This window comes from Drosophila obscura, unplaced genomic scaffold (assembly GCF_018151105.1).
Source record: "Drosophila obscura isolate BZ-5 IFL unplaced genomic scaffold, ASM1815110v1 contig_18, whole genome shotgun sequence".
In the NCBI taxonomy this organism is placed as follows: Eukaryota; Metazoa; Arthropoda; class Insecta; order Diptera; family Drosophilidae; genus Drosophila; species Drosophila obscura.
In genome coordinates this window covers 288,900-309,394 of record NW_024542767.1, presented here as the reverse complement: position 1 = coordinate 309,394, position 20,495 = coordinate 288,900, and the positions used below count along the sequence as shown (strand labels likewise).

Here is a 20,495-nt window from a genome sequence, read left to right as displayed (position 1 = left end):
TCCCCAGGTCGTGTACCGAGTCCGTGCGGCCATTGCAGTTATGTCACATGGCTGACTTAATTCATTCATTTAGACGACGCTGACAATTGTAGGTGTCCGGGCCTGGGTCATTGTTCGGATGATGCGAGTCCGCGCCCTTGCAGCAATGGCAGAGCCAGTTGAGGGCCATTATGCCACCGACATTGTCAATGACTGGCGAATTATTATTGCCTGACGTGGGGCAGTTGGACGCCAACGAAGGACTCGCATCATATCACATCCCATGCCACGTCAATCTATACCCCACATCACTGGGGGATCATACCGCGTGTGTCCGTGTGTGGCTGGCTAGCTGGGCATGTGAGCTCCATGTGAAGCCAATCACTTGCCCAGCCAGTCAATCGGGCGCTTGCAGCTTCTGGGCTTATTGCATTTTTCTGCATCATAATGCTATTTGAGTCACTGAGTGAATTGGAATTTTGATTGGAACTTTGTAAGCAGCTTCAATAAATTTCCATCTGGGGAAAAAAACATCCCATATGAGTGCAATAAAATCAATATTCGGTTTATTTAAGATTTAATTTCCAAAACAATGAAAATAATTAAGAAACGTTGACTATAATTTGAATTGTTATTCAAAACAGAGACGCTTGCGATATTGATAGAGCCTATCGATTGCATGGCTGCATTTTAAGCAGTCACTTATTGAAATTTGCATAGGCTCCAAACCATTGATTTATCTTAATTACGTTTCTTTGACGCCAAGTTTGGATTTATCCAATGTTGTCGTCGCGTTCGCGCTCATCGACTTCCGCCAGCGCTACAATAGGTGCCGCTAGTTCCTCATTCCTGCTTGATTGCATACAACAATTTGAATAATTAACAGACTTTATTAGCATCCGAAACACAGCTGACTGTGCAGTGTTACCGTAGTGCATGTACACCTGGTCACACTCCGCAGCCAGCGATATGTGAATTTCACTATCGAAAAATGTATCGAGTATTTGTACTCGATATATATGTGAGCTGTTAAGCGGAGCGGGAAAATTAAAAACTAAATTCAAAAAACAAAATCCTTTTTAATAATTAAAGGAAAGAAACTTAAACCATTTATATTAAGATGGTGAACAGAGACAGAGAAACATTTGAAGAATTTAAAGACATCTTTTTAGAGGCTATCATAATTAGTATCCTGCTGGGAGACCCTCCAACGACCACACACACCCTTTCATTTATATTTCGATTAAGTCTTCAATCTCCCATACAGACAGCCAAGTAAAAGTCAAACTATAGAGAGAGGAACTTGCAAAGCATCTAATGGAAGTGAAGCAGCATCTGAATTTCATAATCTGTTGATAATCCCAAGGCTTTCTACCCCCAGAACTGACCCAGCAAAATTTCTGTTGGATCCTGTATATATGTATATGGTATGTATATATTTCATATGTATCATACATCATTTCCATTTTAAGATTTAGCAACTAAATTGGGATTTTTTTCCATTTTAGATACGTTTAAGGTGTGAAAATAAAAGAAAAGAAATTACAAAAAAAAAACCAAATTATTGGCACAAATAAATAACAAAAGACTAATACAATACATGAGAGTATACTATATAGTATAGATATATATATATGTATGTATGCATGTAGATATATGTATGTATGAAGGATATGATTGATGCCTTTGCCAAGAGTAATTGGAGATGAAATTTTTTTTTTCTTTTAATAATTTCTTCTTTTATTACAGATTAATTTTTATTGGACTTCTTACTGTCTAAAAATTTTTTTTTTTGCATAATAAAATTGCTTGCTTGAGAGTGTGTTTGCGCTTGTGTGTATAAGTGTGTGGTTTGGTTGTGTATTTAGGGCATTGGTGTAGGGGGGTGTAGGGTGGTGGTATAGGTATAGGGGGGTAGGGGTGCTACTGCTCATATCAATATGTATATATAAATATATAAATAAATTTATAGGAATATGTGTTGATTTACTTTTTACCATCCTTCCTCTACCCACATGCTTTTCTCTTCTACTCGTGGGCTGTATTCCCTTTATATCTTCGAATTTTACTTTAAGCTTGACGAATCAAATCTATATATATATATGTGTGTCTGTATATATATAGGTGTGTAATTTATGTGCTTGCGTAACCATTATTTAATTGTTTTTTAACCTTTGTTTTTGTTTTTTATAGTTTCAAGTTTCGTTTTGCTTAGTGGCTGATATTTCTGTTAGAACGGAAGGACTCGCGACCAAAGTTTTGTTTTCTTCTTTGTATTTTTGTTTTGTTTTACGCTTAAAATTTGTTATTGTTGTTTTTCTTGTTTGTGTATAAAACGTATAAAAAGCTAAATAGATTGTTTAAAAAAAATCCCTCTCTCTCAATATATATATACGTATATATATGCATGTATGTATATATATGAATATAAATATATAAATTATCTTCCTTCTGTTCGACACTCGCTCCATTCTCGCACTCGCTCGTTCGCGTTCTCGTTCTTGTGTTTTCCTCCTTTTGCAAATCTTTATTTAGGATCCATTTCTTGCGCACATGGGATTGGAAATGTGATACTGATGATGCGCCTCCTGGTTGGAGCACGCTCTCTCTTCATCTCTCTCTCTCTCTCTCTCTCTCTTTAGAACTCCCACTGGGTGGCCGAGTCGGTGCCGTCGTCGAGCAACTTGAACGCTCCGTTCTTGGTGGCGCCCAAATACTTGCCCTGCTGCGACCTATGGAAATGGGGAGAGAACGAAAACTGCCATTAGAATCAATCATCAACATAAGGATGGGCAAGCTAACCTAATACAGATCCTGGTCGGCTCGCGCAACTCCAAGAAGAAGCCATCGCTTGGCGCATCGGCATCCACAGAGATGCTCTCGCCCTCGATGCGCCAATATTTGCCGCTGTGCGCCTTCAGATGGACGAGCCCCTTCTGGGCGCGCTCCACCAGAATGGTCTCGTAGGTGGCCTTATTGCACTCGAGCTTGAGGTTGCCGGGCGTGCGATAGCCGACGAATCCCTGCTCGCACTTCAGCACCAGAATGGGCCTGCAAAACACGCATAGATCGCATGGATATCAATCATCAGTGGTGTGTGGTGGGGTGTGGTAGGGGTGGGATCCAAATGGCAAATGCTCACCGATTGATCAAGTAAAAGTAGAACTTGGCTATCTCCTCAATGGACTCGGAGGTGGCAAACAGATGGCCCGAACGCTTGGTGGCCAAAAACTTGCCATTATTGGCCCGGAACGAGAGCGAACCGTCGCCATGCCAAATCAGCTCGAACAATGCGTCGGCGCAGCGTCGATTTCCGGTGGCCTGGATGCCGCCGCCGGCGGAGAGGCACCAGTACCGATCCTGTGTGGTGCGCAGGCCCCAGCGATGCGCCGACCAATCGTACTCGAGCTGGAATGTCTCGTTCTCGCCGACCTCATCCTGGTTGGCCGTCACATCGACGCCCTGCTTGACGCTCACATAGCGCAAATTGAGGCCTGCAATGAACGAGGCCTGGGGCAGCGAGTCCTCCAGCGAGAAGAGCTCGTCGCGCGTCACCGTCGAGGAGCGAGACTTCAGCACAGCCTTGGAGCCGATGGGCGACAAGTACTGGCCCTGGCGGTCACGCAGCGCCAAATGTCCGCCATGATATTCGGCACTGAACAGGCAGTCATCGTTGCACACAACCTGCAGCTTGCCATTGGCATTCAGATATCTGCGCGATAGAGTATTGAGCATTTAATATTGAATATCGAGGAGGATCATCAGGATGGGTGCTATATATTGCTACTCACTTATTGTTGCACGTGTGCAGTGCATAGCGCCCGCCCTCATCGGCCCGGAACTCCAGAGTAAAGAGCGTATCCTCGCCCCAGGGTATATTGGCATCCACATGGATCTCGTCCTGCGACTCTGACAGATGCGCGAACCGCTTGCGTCCGATGGAACGCAAATTGACCTGCGGCCGTGCAGCCAAATGTACTGTCCAAAACTCACTGCCACCGGGCGTCTTGGCCGTGCAGACGAGTTTGTCGGGCGTGCCGCCCAGAAAGTAGCCGCGCGACTCGTTCTTCAGCGCCCAACGGCCGCTGCCATCCTCGCTGATGCTGATCTGGAAGCGGCTGCCCGCGTCCCGCTCCTCGCTCTCGCACAGCACGTTGCCAAACTGATCGACCGATAGGTACTTGTTCAGATGAGATCGTAAATAGATAATACCTGCCGAAGGAAAGGAATACAATAACGAAGTGAGTGAAAGGATTGTGGAATGAGTGATCAAAAAATACGCAGCTTTAGGCAGGCTACAATGGATGGAGGAACCTTCCTTCTACCCCTGCCCCAACATTATAATAATATATATACTGGCTAGTCCTAGGGCTAAATCCATTGACCAAACTTTACCTGTTGCTTCCAGGGTTATATGGCATCGATTGCATAGCAATTTGTTTCGCTTTCCAAGCGACACATTCATTTTGAGTGTTATTATCTATTAAGCCATTTTCAATTTGGTTGGAAGCTATTTTAATGGATACGATGCTGCTGCTCGGAATGAATTCCAGATGACTTATGGCTCTCTGGCATTATAGAAAATCTTTATTAATTGCCACGACCAGTGGCAACGACCAGCAGCAGCAGCAGTATCAACAAAAAAAAACCAGTTGCAATCCTGGCTTTAATTGTAATTGCTGTCCACAATCACAGCCAAAGGCTAAAGCCAAAGCCACAGCCAAATGCAATCCCAAATCCAATTTCCCGAGCTTTCTTCTGCCTGCAACTTGATAAATGATGCCAAATTCGTGAGGCGCTTTGTTTTCTTCTGCAGCACGTCAAATTAGTGCAGCAACTGGAATTGTTTCTCCATGTCCAATGTCCAACGTTCATGTGTGTGTGTGCTGGTGCGGTGCGGCCCCTCAAATGATTTATGTTGCAAGTAACAGCATGGACAACATTCGGAATTATTTGTATGCGGTGTGCCGAATTTTGAATACCCTCTGCAGAGCGATCATTTCAATGGTATTTTAGTTTCCACATTTCCTTGGTCCCAGAGGGGGGGCTAAGCATCATCCCAATCCCAATCCCAATTCTCTGAGCGCATGGCTGTGTCCCGAATGCAGTGGAAAGTGCAACAGGGCAGCACAAGAGACGCCACAAACTGTGGCAAGAAGATGCCAGTGATTATGGCTAGCAATTGATTTCAAGTTTGGAAGCTAATGAGGCGAACAGCAGCAGCAGCCAGCTGCAGTGGCAGGAGGCAAATTGTTGCCACTTTGCTACTCCCAATAAATGGCAAAAGCAAGCAAAAAGGTGAAAGAAAAATCACTCCGGCAGTCGGGCATTAGCAGACGGACTTATCTCGTTCGGTAGATAATCGCACGTGACGCGTGTTCTGTGGCCGATTGTCATCGATAAGGCCAATTATCGATAAGCATCATTTCGTTGTTCGTTTGATACTCACTTTCACCGGTGTTGGAGGGTTCGAGGGTCCACAGCTGCTTCTTCTTCAGACTGGCTCCATTCGCATTCAACTTGAAGCCAAAGGTCTCCGCAGTCATGTACTTGTGCTGGCCATTGATCAGACCGATGGTCCACCAGCCCTTCTGTTGGTTCTGTGATATGATGTCCCCGTTGCTGTGGTTCAGCTCGCAGACCTGCCCCTGGACCAGGCCCTGGCCGTTCATGGTGCTTATTGGAGCCATGTGGTTAGGTAAGGCCGTCGCGTCGTCGTCTTTTCTTCGGACGAGCTGATTCTCGGTGCCTGCAAGCAGAGCAATATAATGGGGGAGAGCATTGATTATGATATGTTTAATTATGTAAAATTATAGGTAATGCCCCCAAACCCCCCTTCCCACATGATTGATGACCATTTTGTCACAAAGGGGAAGGGGAGTGGGCTTTAGAGAGAGAGAGAGGGAGAGAGAGGGAGACAGGCTTGGCTCCATCGTAGTAGTGTGCGTGCAAGATTTATGTGTTGTCTCGACTGGCTGTCAGGGACTCTGTCTGCCATTTCCATGTGTGCCCCATGCATGCCAAATGGGAGGAGGGGACGACTACTACGACGACGACGACGACTGCCAGTGCATCGAGATTTCCCTGCCTGTATGCCTGCGCCTGTGCCTGCCATTCATTTCAATGTCGATCCATGCTGCAGTCCAACAGGAAATGCAGATAACATTTGCATTACATGGCGACACATGTCGCTGAGCCGCTTCAGCACCTCCATCTCCTATTCGGCCTGTTGCTCCAACTTCAACTCCAACTTTTGAGCTTCAATAAATTCAAATTTCAATTCAAATTCAATCAGCTGTCTATCGATATATCGAGAGAGAGAGAGAGAGCGAGAGAGAGCGAGAATACACAGGTGTTTAGGCAGAAAGGAGATGACATGAACGCTTTGATTTGCAAGTGTGGGACGAAAGGAGATGGCACCAAATGATTCCAGGAGTGTCAAGGAGTGAGGCGACAGTAGATGCCACCAGATAATAATTGAGAGGAGTGTCTATCACAGGTTTCTGTGTGTGTGTGTGTGTGTGCGAGAGATGGCACGAGATGATTGCAGAGGTGCAGCAGCAGCAGAAGCAGCGGCACCAGCAGCACCACTAACACCAAAAGCAACAACTCATTAGCGTGACGCGGCAGCAGCACGCGTGCCTGCTAATCAGAGCTTATGAATCGCCACGGCGGATGAGTCAGCAGCCACAAGCGGCGAGAAAGCCACAAAAAGTAACGCTAAACATAAATTAAGAACAGAACAGAACAAACCAGCAACAGCAACAGCAAAAAATACAACTACCATAAAAAGATGGCGGCCAAGGCAGGCGCAGGCAATAAATAAAATGAAAGGAGTGGAAGGGAAAGGAAAGCCAGAGGAAGGAAAAGGCTTAACGAGGTGTGGAACGAGTATGTGTGTGTAGTGTGTGGTGTGTGTGGTGTGCGTTTGTGTGGGCGGACGGACTGCTGGATTTTGCATTCTAATTTCTCAAAAAGGGAGAGATAAAAAGCGTGACTGGCAACGGCAACGGCGACGGCAACGGCGACGGCAACTCCTCCATTGCCGTTTCCATTTCTAGGCGTTGGCTCCTGGAATAAAAGAAAATAAACAAACACAAAATGGCACCGAATGGGACATACCACGGGGCGTTGGCCCCCACAGAGGCAAATCGCAGATGCCAGATAAACATCAAAAAACGAAATGCTAAGCGAAAACGAAAATGAAAACGAAACAAAATGATTGTCGCATTACGCGAGTGTCTCTTTACTCGTATGTTCATATGTACATATATTTACGTATGTCTTTTGGGTGGACCCCCCGCACCCCACTGTCCGCTGCTGCGTCAGCTTTAAGCCCATCGATGAGCAGGTGCATGGGTCAGCACCCTCCACCCCTACCCCTTGCCGCAACCTCTTCCCCTTGCCGACAACGTTTCATAATTCGTTTTCATGTTAAATGCGATTTCAAACATGTTCGCTGGAAAATTAATTGTTGGACACTTAAGAAACGATTTCCACACAAATCACAATTAATTATGCATGCAACACCCTGGGGGATGAGGGGGAAGAGAGAGAGAGAGAGGGGTATGTAAAGAGTCAGCACGTCAGCTGTCAACAGAATCAGTTAGACCCGAGACTGTGACTGCAGACGTCCTCAAGCAATTAGGAGAGATACTCAAATAAATGGAGAGAGAGAGCGAGAGAGAGAGAATGAGCGAAAGAAGGAAAGGCAAAACAAACAGTTAGCCCAGGCACCGTTGCACCAGCAGCAGCAACAGCAGCAGCAGCGCCAATTACTGCAAATGGTCTGGCAGGCACAAGTCTCTGCCAAGCGTAACAAATGCAAGCAGTCCGTCCTCCAGTCTACTGTCCACTGCTTGGTCAAGAAGCTGTTACTCTGCCTCTGCCTCTGCCTGTGCTGCTGCTGCTAATGTTGCCGTTGCGTCTTCTTCGTCTCTCTGCTAATGCTGTGCTGCTCTGCTCTGCTCTGCGCTGCTTTGCTCTGCTCGCAAATCAATTAAATTACGCTATCAATATCGGAGTCACATACACACATGCACACACACACACATACATAGGTATGATCATATACAGTTGCGGCAGAAATAATAGCACTGTTTGGTACCACAGACTTTATTGTTTCAAAGCCTGATCTCTAACCAACATATTTTGCCCTTGACTATAATATCAATTAGGTTTACATGTCCCCTCTCTGATAGAAGTGTGCTTACTCTCAAATTCCTAACGGTTCTTATTACTAAAGACCATTTTCCATAAAAGAAGCGAAATAGGACGGCAACAAAAATAGCACTAAAATAGGTTTTTTATAAAAACTTTTACTTTTCCGAGCTTTTTGATATTTTATGATCTTAAATAAATTAAAACTCGGTGTCTTAGATTGATTGTGGCAAGAACTTAACAAAATAAAAGTAGTTTTGGGCCTTAGAAAGCACTTTAGGTAAGAAAAAAGCAAGAGGATCAAAACTTTTATTTCAGAAGGAGACACCTATCTTAAGGTGAAGCAAATTGTTGGTTGATCAACTAAAATGACTTGCAATGCTTTAAAACATGCAACCAACAAAAAACACATGGAATAAAAGCCGCGATACCGCCATTTCCGGTCAAACTACTGCTTGATGAGAGAAAGAAGGACCCTTATAAATCGTCCAGAGCTTAAAAAGGATCTTAAAAAATCGCTAAGGATGAGCAAAGTTAGTTCTTGCATATAAGAACATAAATTAAGTGCCAAAAGTCCGAGGAAAAATCCCCTTGAGAAAGAAAGCCATGGGGCAAAGTTAGTGCAGTATGCAAATAGCACTGGAGTTGTCCCAAAGAAACATCATGTGGTCCGAAGAAAGTCAAATTTTTTTTTTTTGGAAAGGCTCTTGATCTTTTGTATGACGACACCTAATGCAGAATAAAAACCCCTGGCTAATATATAAAACCATTAAACACTCAGGGATAAATATCATTGCATGGGCATGCTTTTCGTATTATTGAGGTGGTCCAATACATGGCACAAATAGATGATGGATCAACATGTCTATTTTAAAATATTAGAAAACAATGATGCTGCCTTATATGGAATAGGAAATGCCGTTGTTTTGTGTCTGCCATCAGGACAATGATCCAAAACAGACCAGCAAGGAAGCTCGAAGGTGGTTCGAGATCAGTGCATTTAATGTAATGCATTGGCCTGCTTAGTCGCCAGGTATGAACACAATGAAAAATCTTTGCGCTAAAGCTAAAAAATATGTTTCTAATACGAATCCAAGGAACAATATTGATCTTTGGGGTATCAGGCATTATTGGTGGAGCCATATCTCCCAGGAAAGATCCGAAAATGAGGTGAACTTTCATGACAAGAGCGAACACTGTGGTTGCTTCCAAAGGCTTTATAACAAAATATTAACCTTTGAATACAACTAAAGTAACCTACTTTAATGAAAAATTTGGAAAGCTTCTTTTAAAGTTGTATTTTTTTTATTTTTGGAAATCAGTGCTATTTTTGTTGCCGCCTAAATTCTTGAATAATTCCTTTTTTTTTTGATAATTTTCGTTTGAAGTCTGCAATACAAACTATTGCTTTCGGAAACATTAGATTACATCCTAAAGTATATATATTAGTTCTTAAACCGTTCATTAATACCACTGTTTAAACAAAATCCTTTAATACAGAAAGTTGAGTGTCATGGTGCTATTATTTATGCCACAGCTGTATGTATGTATTTTTATATCTTTCTTTCCCTCCCTCTTCTGCTCCTTATTTGTGTTGGCATTATTAAAACGCAATCTAATTAAATGAAATTGCACACGCACACACACACACACACACCACTACGACTGCGAGACTTCGACTGCGACTGCGACTTCGACTACATGTGCGTGAGATTGTGTGTGATGTGTGTGTGTGTGTGTGTGTGGTGTGTGCTTTTAGCAAATTACGAAAATGTAAAATATGATGGAAGCGCTTTATCGCATCCAGCGCACCTTTCACCAAATGCGCCGTTGCCTCTACATACCCCCCCTACCCACCCATTCCCTCTTTCTTCACTCACCCCACTGGCGGCATACAACCTGATTTTATTTTGCGTGTGTTTCGCTCTCATGCGTGCGGCGCTGCCGCCACTACCACACAGACGCGGCGGCTGGCTGGCTGGCTTCTGGTGGCTTGTTAATGATAACGGTACCCACTGATAAACGCAGTCGCACTCCGAACAATGCGAACACAGATCACTGAGCTCCAAAGCAGCCTCCAGCAGCCAGCTGCCAGCTGTAGTGCAACTTCTTGAGCTTTCGATTAAATTTATGGATGCTCCACAGCTGAAAGTAGTTTACTATTTGCACCTCTCCAAGCATGCACAGTACATATGTACATATTAGATACACTTGCCGGTCAAGTTTGCCTGAAGAAGAGCTCAAAGGAGCCACAGGTCACAGGTTATAATTGTAGAAACATTAAAAAATACAAAGAGATCTGTTGAACAGTTGGGCGGCGGCCAGCTTCGGCTGCTTATTGGCTGCCTTCCTATTGGAAGACTGGCTGCCTGGAAGAGCGCAAGCCTGAAAGGATTCTTTTGTTTCGCTCAATTTCATTCTGTATAAATTCACGGTGCACGTTGGCTGATTTTGCACCATTTCCACAAAGATATTCTTGCTTTGATTGCTCAAAACAGCATTGGCGAACAACAACTGTGGAGGATTCAGGCCCAAATATGTTGCAACATACGGTATATTTTACTGTAATGCAGCAGCAAATGGAGCAGCACACACACAAAAGCCTCAGCGTTCTAAAAATACACACACACTAGTGTACAATGGTCTAACAAGACATTAGCAGGCCAGGAGAGGCCTCCTCTCTAGGCCCCCTCTGTCTCTCTCCCTCTGTACCTCTGCCTCTGGACCGCACTTGAAGCTTGAGCGAGCGAGCTCCTCTGACAGCAGAATAGAAACATTTTGTGCACACATCCACAAAGTCCACAGAGTCCACAGTCCACGAGCACCTGCCGTATTTTTGCTCTCTGTGCTTGCTACTGCAACATCTCTGTTTCTCCAGTTTCTGCTTCATGGTTCCTCCTGGGTATCATGAGGAGAGCGAGTAGGATTTTATGAATAATTTTGCACAAGTTATAGAAAATAAGGCTTGGGCCAAAGCCCGATAAGAGGGTTGAACAAAATTTGTATTCATGAATTTTCATAAATTAGATATACACTATTTGATCCGCAAGGGTATCCAAACTTCGGCCAGCATGGCCTTTAACGCCTTTCTTTCTCGTTTTCTTCTCCCCTGACGCCGTCGCCGTCTCTGCTGCTGCTGCTGCAAGCGAACGCACGCGCGCACGCGCTCTCAAGCGTTGCATTGTGTGCATCGTGTTGCAGATTTTTATGGATGTCAAGAATGCGGCGCAACAGACTGATGATGATGATGATGATGGAGAGATGCCAGAGAGCTGCAGATACTTGAGTTGTGGCACAGTGAAATGCAAAGAGCATTTCCCCCTCCCTTCGCCCACCTACCTCTCCCTTTGGGGCGACATGGCCTTTGCCTCAAGCTCGTTATTTATAAAACATTTTGCGGTCGCAAAAATGAAAACAAAAGAAAACAACTTTCTTTGCGGTTTACGGAATTTACATACGAAATTTACATCGTGCAGCAGCACAGCTATACATAGTATCAAACGTTTATTCCCCCCCTCCCCCATAATGAATAATGAAGCCTTAAAAGAGCTGCTGCAGCAGCAGAAGCAGCAGAAGCAGCAGCAGCAGCAGCAACAGCAGCTGCAGTAAGTAGCCACAGAAACCGCACAACTCAATTAACAATAAAATCAACTGCTTTGCTCTGGCTTTAACTGGCGATCATTTGTCATCATTCAGAGTCCATCTAGTCATCCAAATGGGGCGGGGCGGTAGTCACCTTTCCAATTGTTTTATAATTACCCCCATCGCTGGTGGAGAGCTTTTCTTTTGCATTTTAGAAAGCGCCAAAACAAGTGCAGTAATCAATTATTACGCGACCAATTTTCAGGCTACCAAGCGCAGGCGAAGAGAGGCATCCACACACACAGCAGAGAGAGAGAGAGAGAGAGCGGGCGACAAAGACCGCAGAAGGCAGCTTTAAAAGTAAAAGTTCAAGCGACACACACACACACCCACGGAGGACGGAGCAGACAGAGACAGGGGGGGGAGTTGCGTTGATGGGAAAACTAGAGATGGACTAAAGAGCAGGCCCAGTACCGCCGTTCTCCTCACCGTTTTTAAAACCAAATCAATTGCTAAAAATCAAACTTAGTCTGAGCAGCGAGTGGGTGTGGGTTTTTCGTGCTTACATTTGACCATCTCTAGATCGCTGGGGTGGACAGCAGACAGTAAGTTTTTTTTGTTGCTTTTATTTAGCTTTTGGTGGCTTGGAAGCTGCCAAAAAATCAAAATAACCGTTAGAACAGCGCTGGCGCTGGCTGTCGTTCGAGAAGCATTCGCTGGAAGCTTCTTTGCTGCTTCTTTTTTCTTTTGGTTTTATTTGTCATGTAAATGTGGTTTAGAGTTGATAAAGTTGGAGCTGAAGATGAAGATGGAGCTGAGCTGCTGGGCGGCTGTCCAACGGAATCCCCAAAAATTTTACGATGTAGGCGCGATCGAGCGCCGGTCACCGATCCGATCCGAGCTCCCCCCACCCCCACGCTGCAATTTACAGTTGAGCGTTGGCCAAAGCAATCAAAAAATCAAAATCAATAATGAAATGAAATGATTTCAAATAGAGAAATCAATGAAAGCCACGAAAAAAACGAAACGAGACGAAACGAAAAAAAAGATGAGGAGACAGAGACAAAACGGTTTCGGGTTTTTCATTCCAATCGGGGATTATGGCAAGGAGAGGAGCGGGCGGTGGATGGGTGGGCTGGGGATAGTCTACAATTAAGTTGATGTTTGGTTTATTGAATGCACCGACACTCTCTATAGCAGCGATGATCCGATCCAACAAATAACCATCTGTGTTTGGGTAGATACAAATGTATCTCAAGCACTGAAAACAGTTAACGGTCTTCGATCGCCCGATTGCTCGCTTGCTGGCTCGCTGGCTCGCTGGCTGTTGTTGTGGCAACACTGAAATTACCGCTGCTCGGAGCAGTGTGCTCTGCTCGCTCTTGGCCAAAGCTGGTAAAATGATTTATGCGCCAATTATATGGACGCCGACAGCAGCAGCACCAGCAGCAGCAGCAGCAGCAGATAGCGCGGGAAAGTCAAATGGGGGAAAATGGTAACCATCCACACGGTGTGGTGAGTCGTGCCGTACCGTACCCTCCCGTCCCGTGCCCCACCCCCCAACCCAACTCGAATGGCATGCACATTAATAATTTGTTCGCATTTTCAATACATAATAACAATGCGCATAAATATTGTGAGTGGAGTGGAGTGGAGTGGACTCCACGTCGGAGTCAAAGCAAATTGCATAGCAGCTGCCGCGACGCGCCGCATAGATTTCTGAAAAATGCCCCACAGGCGCGCGCAACGGTCTCTGGAAGCACGAAGAGACGTAGGAGAATGTTTGGGAGGCAGGGTGGCGGCATTGCTTCCAGATTGAATGGATTCGATATGAGTTCAATTCGAATTTGAAATGAGTTAAGAATGAGGAGAGTAGCCCTCCCCGCCTTAAATCATTCGACATTCAATTTCATTCAGCGAACATCAGACATTCCGAAGATCTGAGATCAAACATGGATTGAGCTCTGGGTTCCGTTCCCCAATTCCAATTTGGATTTCTTCGCTAGGAGAATTACGCATAATAATAATAATAATCAAGAATTCGTTCCACCGAAGAATAAAGAGAATAAGAGCAAGAAGAGCTGCAGCATTGATTTAGTATGTATTAAGAAAATTTGAGTTCGTTTGGAGTCAAGAACAGCCTCATATACACAGTGAAAAAAGCGCAGAAATTTTAGTACTAAAACTTAATATTTCCAAAATGAATGCCAATACTTTTGCTCAGAGTGTGAAAATTGTAAAAAAAAAAAAAAAATTGGTTACCTATTTTTGTACATTGTACATTTTACCATTAATATGAAAATATTTGATTTGAATATATTTCATATCTAAATTAAAAATTTATTTTATGCTACATTGAATGTATTTCATATTTAACTTAAATATTTCCCATACAACTGTAATATATTTATATTTATTTGTAGATGTTTTTCTATTTAGATTAAATATGGCTCGTATTTAAAATGTATTTTAAGATATATTAATATATATTAATATTTAAACAAAATTAAATTCTATTTAATTTCACTCTGTTTGTGTTAAATAGCCGAATATTTAATACATATTTAATTGTGTTTTGTATTACTATTATTACTATCTCAGAGTTTACACTTCTGCCCCCTTACAACGTTGTTCCCAGTTGTTCCCTCCCTCAAATAGTTTTCAAGAGGCGCTGAAGAATGAAAGAAGGATTAGCAATTAGAATTCCGCTTCTCCGGCGGAAATTTGTCGATTGTCTATCGTCTGGGAAAGTACGGCGGAGAGTGGTAGCGCCGGTAGCGGCGCCCCAAGACGTTGTCCAGGCCTGGCCTGGCCTGGGCCTGACCTGGGCCTGTCTTTTATGGCATTTATGTCTCACTTGACAACCAGCTGGACCAGTTGAATACCACAGTGGAGGTGCACACACTCCTGTCTGTCTCGAGGAGTCTCACTTCACCCAAAAGCATCTTTGGCATCTGGTTGCGGTTTGGCTGCTCTGCCTGCCCCCTGTCTGTGCCTGTGGCTGCAACAAGTTTATCTACCAAAACCAGCACTTACATTTGTGTGTGTGCGTGGCATGCGCCTCCTGCCTCACACCCTCCCTCCCTCGACTGATCTCCTCCTCCAACGACAAAAGGCCACTTAAAGCGCGCGCCTCTCGATATCTGTTTTTCCTGCTGCTTCTTTTGTATTTGTGATTATTTCAGTTTATTTCCATATACTTTATGGCTTGGCCTTTTTATCGGCGGTCGAACGGAAACGTTGATGACGATATGCTCTGAAAGAGCATTGAACCCATCGGGGAGGAACCCAAGTCACAGTCACAGTCCCAAGTCACAGCCCCAGTCCCAGATGGATGCTCTCCAATCCCCCAGATGAGAGCATATCAATTGTTTGTATTTGTAAGAACCGAAAAGGAGGCAACTGCAAACTGCAACCAGCACCGACGACAGTCGGGCGGCGGCGCCTTATACGAGAAGTATCACAATCTATAGCCAATCCCCCCGCCACCCCAACTCATTTGCATTGATAATGCATTGATATATGTATGTATGCATGTGTGTGTGTGTGTGTGTTTTGGTTGGCAGGAAACGAAGCAGCAGCAGCAGCACACAGCAGACATGAATCATGAAGCAGCAAGTGAGTGCAGGGCAGGGCAACCAGGACAGGGACAGGACAGGGACAGGGACAGGACAGGACTGGGCTCTGGTTCTGTTTGTTGAAAGCGAAACCCAGTCAACAAGAAAAAGGAGCAACGCCTGTGCGCCCGTGTGACTCAGCCACAGATAGCAGGAGAGGGAGAAATTTGAGGAGAAAAGAGAGCGATAGGAGAACAAACACTTGCAATCGAACAAAGAAATGTGAACTCCATTGTTGCATAAATATAGAAATATAAACATGTAAGGAATACATTTTCATAAGCGGGATATAAATAGTTTGACTTGATAAACGGCATTCCCATATATGTATGTATATACTTATGTATGTATATCGCACCAGACGACACATTACCCCCCCAAATGTAGTACATATGAGGGGAAGCGCTGTGCATAAAGTGCGTTCAAGGACAGAAGACAGCAGCAGCAGACAGCAGCAGATGCAACTGATGACAGATATACAGATATTTACAATATAAATATACATATGTATGTACATATTGCTCGCACATATGATTGTACATATGTGTAAGCAGACATAGTGGAAGAAATGAGAGCCGGATGAACACGGGGGTGTAATGCCACCATACGGTGCCATGTCCTCCTACAGCACTGCACTTACGGAAAAATAAGAAGAAAGAGGAAACGAAAAACGAAACAAGGAACATTTTTGGCTGTAAATCTGGAAGGAATATATATTAAAATAATATACTGCAATATGCGCTGTAGAAAGTTGAACATAATCGAATTCGAATTAAAAATTTACCAATGCGAATATAAACCTCGAAAATCTTTAAAATGTTGACTGAGAGCACTGTTTCTGATACGCTTATTTCCATATTTCAGAACGCTGCATGCTTTTTCTCTCAGTGTACCTGTCTTGAGCAGACGCTGTCGCAGCGAACAATGGCTTCAGCAGCAGGCAGCAGCACAATTTTGCACACACTTTTTGGGGTGGAGGGCGGGTTGCATGGCAGCCAGCGAAGAAGGTGGTGACGACGAGATGGAGCTGTTGGAGGGTGGGTGGAGGTGATTGGGACGGTGCCGGGGAGCGGGGGTTGTCATTGACTGTGTACCTGATTTCCGGCGATGCGCAACGGAAGCATTTCGATTGCCTTGCCCGCCCCCCTCCACACTGCTTTACCGCCTGCCGCATAAGACGAATCACCGAGACCCAAAATGAAAAGAATCAAAAGACAGACAGGGACAGAGAAGAAGACGCTACAACGAGGTAGATAAAGAGACGTGACTCAGTTGCTGTATATGGCTGCATTTTGTATACATATGTATATGTATACGTATCGCTCCCCCTTTTTATATGCATTCCGCTCCTGGCATACTAATTAATACCGCCTGCGTCCGTCCGGCGTTAAATGCAAAATCCTCATTGAAAATTATTGATTTGCCCATTCGATGATGGGGTGGGATAGGGCAGGGCAGGACAGGCCAGGGCAGCAAAGGACAGCGGGAAGAATGGGCGATGAAGCAGAAACACAAACGCACGCAAAACAAAAGGAAAACACCATGGGCCTGGCCTGCATGCCGTCAGTTCTACCCACACCACCGTTTCGAAGACCGAGCAGAGAAGAGATGGCAGACATATTTTCAGACAGATTTAATTGAATTTTCCGTTTGGTAAATTTCGCATAATGCTGCTACTCTCATTTCCCTATTTCCCTGCATGAAGTACAATAATATGCCAAAAATATTTATACTTTTGGCATGATTGTTTGGGTACACAGCAAAAAAGACACAATGGCAGGTTCTTATCTCTGCTTTTTTGGGGGTGGGGGAGCCAGCGGCACCATCGAACCGAATTTTTTTTGTCTATTCAGCATTTACGAGTCTGGCGAGTCTGCTGAACGGCTCTGCTCTCGACCAGAATGAACATTTTGTTACTTGCCAAGTTTCAGATTACATTTACTCTCAATTTGGACCACTGTGCAGCAGCAGCGGTGAAATGCCGGGGCGTCGGCGCTGGCGTCAGCGTCGCTGTCGCAGTTGGGGGACGATTCGCTCTGTTCTGTCTAATAAAGCACACGCCCTGCGCGCATCCAGGGACCGATTGACAGGAATAGCGGATACATACACACACACACACACACAACGCACAGCCGAATTTTGTGTGCATAGAACAAAGAAATGAAAACAGGAGAAAACATAAACAAGAGCAACAACAACAGGCGAAGCCACCGCCGCCGCCTCGAAAGAAAGAAACTTAAGAAGGAAAATAACAGTTAAACAGAGAGATAGAAGAGATGGAGGAGGAGGAGGAGAAGCAGGCATAGATTAAGACAACGGTGGGTCGCGAGACAGAAACGGGCTGGTGGCAAGGTGACTGCGTGTTTATGTCTGTTTATAGTTGGAACTTGAATGATTGAAACGAGTCGAGAGAGCGGGAGAGAGAGCACAGAGAGCGCGCAAGGAGAGTCGGAGGAGAGAGAGACAGAAAGAGATAGAGAGGGAGCCAAAAGGCATTGAATGCCAATGTCAAGGCAATTAGCCAGCCAAAAGCCGGTTGGAAAAATAAGCAGCAGTGAGGAGGCAGTGGCAGAGCCGCCACAAGACAATGCCACAGCAGCAGCAGCAGCAGCAGCTAGCACAAGCTAGACACCAGCACCAGCCGCAGTCGAAACAAGGTGGAGCTTGCCTCTGGGGGAGCCACTAAAGCGTACAAGCAGTAAGCAGAGGGAGGGAGTTTGGAAACCGTAAAGCGAAGCAGGCGCAAAAAGAGGCGCAGAGAAGCAAACCGACAACTGCCATAGATTTTATGACTTGCAAGAGGCACAGAGCAGAGAAGAGCAGAGTAGATCAGGGCGAAGCAGTCCAAGCCACACTGCTTACTGCCTACTCTGCTTACACCTGGAAATGGAGCAGTCTCCGCAAAGCCTCTTGTCTAATTTACACAAGATGTCGACAGGGTGGAGCGGTGTGGAGTGTGGTGGGAGGGGAGGGGCACGACTGAGAGAGCGAGAGAGTAGTTTTGGCCATCTTTGGGCATGGTCCGCTGCTGAAAAGGAATTCCACTTACTTTCTATGTGGCTCCTGGCTGGTCTCCTCCTGGCTGTTGATCTGATGATCTTGATTCCGGCTTAATTACCGATTCGCTTGATTCGATTATCCTTGGGTTAAAGAACCGGCGCCGCGCGACCTTTTCTATATTTTGCACTCTCTTTGTCGTTTCTCTTTTTCGGCTGCTTTTTGCCGGTCTGCTTGCCCGTGTGTGTGTGTGTGTCTTTTCGTGCGTTCCTGCGTTTGTCTCTGTCTGTCCACACCCTTCTTCTTATTTATTCACTTCCAGGCAGTTGTCTCCACGAATCCGTGAGCTCACACTCGCACAATACAAAAAATCAAGAAAAAAAAACGTAAACAAATCACAGGCAGCGTTTAATTCTTAATTTGCTTTTTCTTCGCAGGGACAGAATTGCCGATGCTGCGTATGGAAGTGTCTGCGCGTTTGTGTACGTGTGTAGTGGTGGTATGGCAGAAGGATTTTTCACGATTTCAAATTGGCTGAGAGAGACGCATGCGCGCAACACAATGGAAGCTCCGTGTTGGAAAAGAACCGCTCACGACTTACTTTGAACTTGAAATGAAACCCGTTGCGAGCCAGTCCATGCTATTTGTAGTGGCCCACCAGTGCTGGCAGTGATGCGGTTTCCCGCCAGATTGCGTTCTCTTTTTCAGAAAACCGATGGACTGGAAATAGCCAATAAATATTGTAGCCACAACTCCATTTTGTTACACATATTTTGTTCATCACTTTGTTTTGTTCATTCCATTAGATTTGACATGAACTGGTAGGTTGCTTTCTAATAGCACTTCACGAACTTTTTTCTTAGAATAATCTTCCTCCGCTCCACTTTTATAAGATAGGACTGTCTAAAAAGAGATGGAAGTGCACTGATGCTGATAAACCATAAATTCTAGCTTAATAAAATTTGAAATTTCCCGCTGTTTTTACTTATTTTCCGTCATATGACTGTGAAAAAAGCTAGACCATAAGGGAAAAAATCTAACTTGGCAACACTTGTCGCTTGGCTTATCTGGTAGCAGAGTGCAGCGGCAGAATTGTAAATCTGGCAGATTTCAATAGCCAGGCCAGCAATAGCAACAATGCGCATCACAGGGTCGAGAGAGAGAGAGTAACAGAGACAAAGAAACAGAGAGAGCAGCTTTAACCTTAACATGCCACTGCTAAAGAACAGTGCAAAGCGACTGTTAACTTTCGCGCGAGATTTGAAATCGTAACGGTGCATGGACAAAGGAAATGTGCATAACTTAAGTGCATTGCTTTTATATTTTATATTTAATTGCTGGCCGTATCGGGACTTAGAAGGGGGTGGCCGGATGGTGTGCTGGCCACCCAAACGACGCGTCTTTGTCGCCACGCAGCTTGGTTTACAGCTAATGCAACGACTGAGGCGAGGCATGCCTTGGGTCCTGCATGCTCTGATAACTCTTGGATGCACTTGGCATTAGCGCCGCTGCTGCTTTTTATTGGATGTTGCACGTTATTTTCGGACCTCAACCTCTCAACCATCTGAGCGGAATGGTCTGGTGGTCCACAGTCTCGGATTTCACCGTCACTTCAATTGGGAAGGGAGGTGTACCAAATCCTTAAATCAACAGACATAAATATTTATAAGGCGCGCATATTCGTCTTTGTCTCTCGCTCTATGTCTTCTATCTGATGGGGGTAGTGGGTAGTGGGGGCAGCTGCATGCTTATTTTACAGTTGTTAATCACTGAATATTACCGCCGGCTTGCCTTTTTTTTCCAGCTACTCTTCACGGCTCCTTGGCTCTGTGCAATTTTAAGCAAAGTTAATTACGCGCCACAGATTAATGTTCGCCCACATACCATACTGCGCGCTGACGATTTTCAAAATAATAACAGATGGCGCCCACTTTGAACGAGCGATTTGAAGTGTCACCAGACTGCAGTGCCGCATGCGACATTCAAACACCGAACAGCTGGCGCCAAAGAATATCGATAGAACTTTCGCTAGGCCGCTATCGGTATCGAGTGCAGACAAATTGTTTTTAAAGAATTGGGAAAAACGTTGGGAAATACAGAATTTTCAAATATATTTGAAGTCTAACCTAAAGCAGAACCCTTAAGTAGCAGTCGGAGCCA

At 44.8% G+C, this 20,495-nt stretch overlaps 1 protein-coding gene across 1 annotated transcript; it reads right to left on the bottom strand.

The window, feature by feature from the left end:
- Positions 1-1,038: 1,038 nt before the first annotated feature.
- LOC111075042 (protein singed) lies at positions 1,039-18,960 on the bottom strand. The gene is made up of 6 exons (XM_022368108.2): positions 18,388-18,960; positions 5,429-5,728; positions 3,771-4,191; positions 3,122-3,691; positions 2,782-3,030; positions 1,039-2,711 (listed from the first exon to the last, which is right to left on the bottom strand). The coding sequence occupies exons 2-6, from the start codon at positions 5,667-5,669 to the stop codon at positions 2,618-2,620; spliced, it is 1,575 nt and encodes a 524-aa protein (XP_022223800.1). The 5' UTR covers positions 5,670-5,728; positions 18,388-18,960; the 3' UTR covers positions 1,039-2,617.
- Positions 18,961-20,495: the final 1,535 nt, after the last annotated feature.

Bases quoted from the DNA above. Each gene is read 5' to 3' on its own strand.
- LOC111075042 (XM_022368108.2), bottom strand. From the start codon at position 5,669: ATGGCTCCAATAAGCACCATGAACGGCCAGGGCCTGGTCCAGGGGCAG. The intron at 3,692-3,770 runs GTGAGTAGCAAT...TCTATCGCGCAG, and splicing joins CTGCACACGTGCAACAATAA to ATATCTGAATGCCAATGGCA. The intron at 2,712-2,781 runs GTTAGCTTGCCC...CCATTTCCATAG, and splicing joins CCGACCAGGATCTGTATTAG to GTCGCAGCAGGGCAAGTATT.